General features: G+C 41.2%; 1 protein-coding gene across 1 annotated transcript; it reads right to left on the bottom strand.

Moving 5' to 3' along the window:
* LOC18599558 lies at positions 113-1070 on the bottom strand. Its single transcript, XM_018121029.1, has 3 exons — positions 684-1070; positions 360-437; positions 113-232 (listed from the first exon to the last, which is right to left on the bottom strand). Exons 1-3 carry the CDS (start codon positions 1023-1025, stop codon positions 113-115), a joined length of 540 nt encoding a protein of 179 aa, XP_017976518.1. The 5' UTR covers positions 1026-1070.

Here is a 1076-nt window from a genome sequence, read left to right as displayed (position 1 = left end):
AATAGGTGGCCAATCACACCTGTAAAAAAAAAGAAGATTGGTGGCGACTCCTAGTTTAATTTTAGTGAGTTTTCACATTCACGTCTAGTGGTCGGGTTCCCGGACCCGCACGTTACGACATGGAGAACTTACCAATTGCTTCAACCAATCGTAGAACCATCTTCCCTGTGTGAATCCCTTTAACACAGCATGTCCAGTAGACTTTGTAAGCATCAACTATGTAAACGCAGCCCTGGAAAAGGTCAGAAATAATCAGTAAGCATATGTAGTTGAACAGACATGTTTTATCTTAAAAATAAGAGGAAATTCTTTGCTACTCTTGCAATATAAATGAAAGGGGCTAGGGAATTAGAAAGTACATTTAGAAAGCATAACAGTGAACCGGCCAACGAACCTCCAACAGCCAAAATTGCCAAGAAACGGAAGTCAAAAATTGTCTGCAGAACAAGAAAAGTTGTTAGTCTATAGACTAGCACTAGCCTATGCTTTAAAAAATGTTGACAGAGAAAATCAAATGGATATTGAGGGGCACAAATACAGTAGTAAGTTTTTCCGTAAAATTGAGGATATGGGGTAACAGTAACTTCCTTAAACTCAATGATTCTACAAATGTCGGAGCTCACTTTTAAACCAAAAGGGCAGCAGAATGAGTAAACAATAAACAAATTTCAATTAAGTAATACCTTCTCAATGTTGGACTCAGTGGAACGAGCAAAACGGACCATGGGGTTACCATTGGGATTGGCTAGCGCATAGTTAAGGCTGCTAGAATCATGGGGCCTTGATGATTCAACAAAGGGTTTTGGTTGTTGAATTGTAGATGACAAAATACTTTCAGTACTTGAAGGAGTTGTTGCTACTGCTGGAGGTGGTGATGATGATGATGATGGTTCAGAGGAGGGGGAGCTTAAAGTAGCAAAAGAAGGAGAACCGTGATGACGGCGGTGGAAACCGGTTAAAGGGCGGCGAGAAGCGGTGGAGATCGAGAGTGGATGGCTAAAGACTGAAGCAGAAGAGAGAGCCATAAGAGAGAGAGAGAGAGAGAGAGAGAGAGAGAGAGAGAGAGAAAGATTTTT

This window comes from Theobroma cacao, chromosome 5 (assembly GCF_000208745.1).
Source record: "Theobroma cacao cultivar B97-61/B2 chromosome 5, Criollo_cocoa_genome_V2, whole genome shotgun sequence".
Classification (NCBI taxonomy): Eukaryota; Viridiplantae; Streptophyta; class Magnoliopsida; order Malvales; family Malvaceae; genus Theobroma; species Theobroma cacao.
Note: the sequence above shows the minus strand (reverse complement) of the source record. Positions and strands in the feature narration are given on the sequence as shown.

Coding starts and splice junctions, on each gene's coding strand:
- LOC18599558 (XM_018121029.1), bottom strand. CDS start 1,025: ATGGCTCTCTCTTCTGCTTCAGTCTTTAGCCATCCACTCTCGATCTCC. Junction 438..683: donor CTGAGTCCAACATTGAGAAG/GTATTACTTAAT, acceptor CTTGTTCTGCAG/ACAATTTTTGACTTCCGTTT. Junction 233..359: donor CACTGTTATGCTTTCTAAAT/GTACTTTCTAAT, acceptor GACCTTTTCCAG/GGCTGCGTTTACATAGTTGA.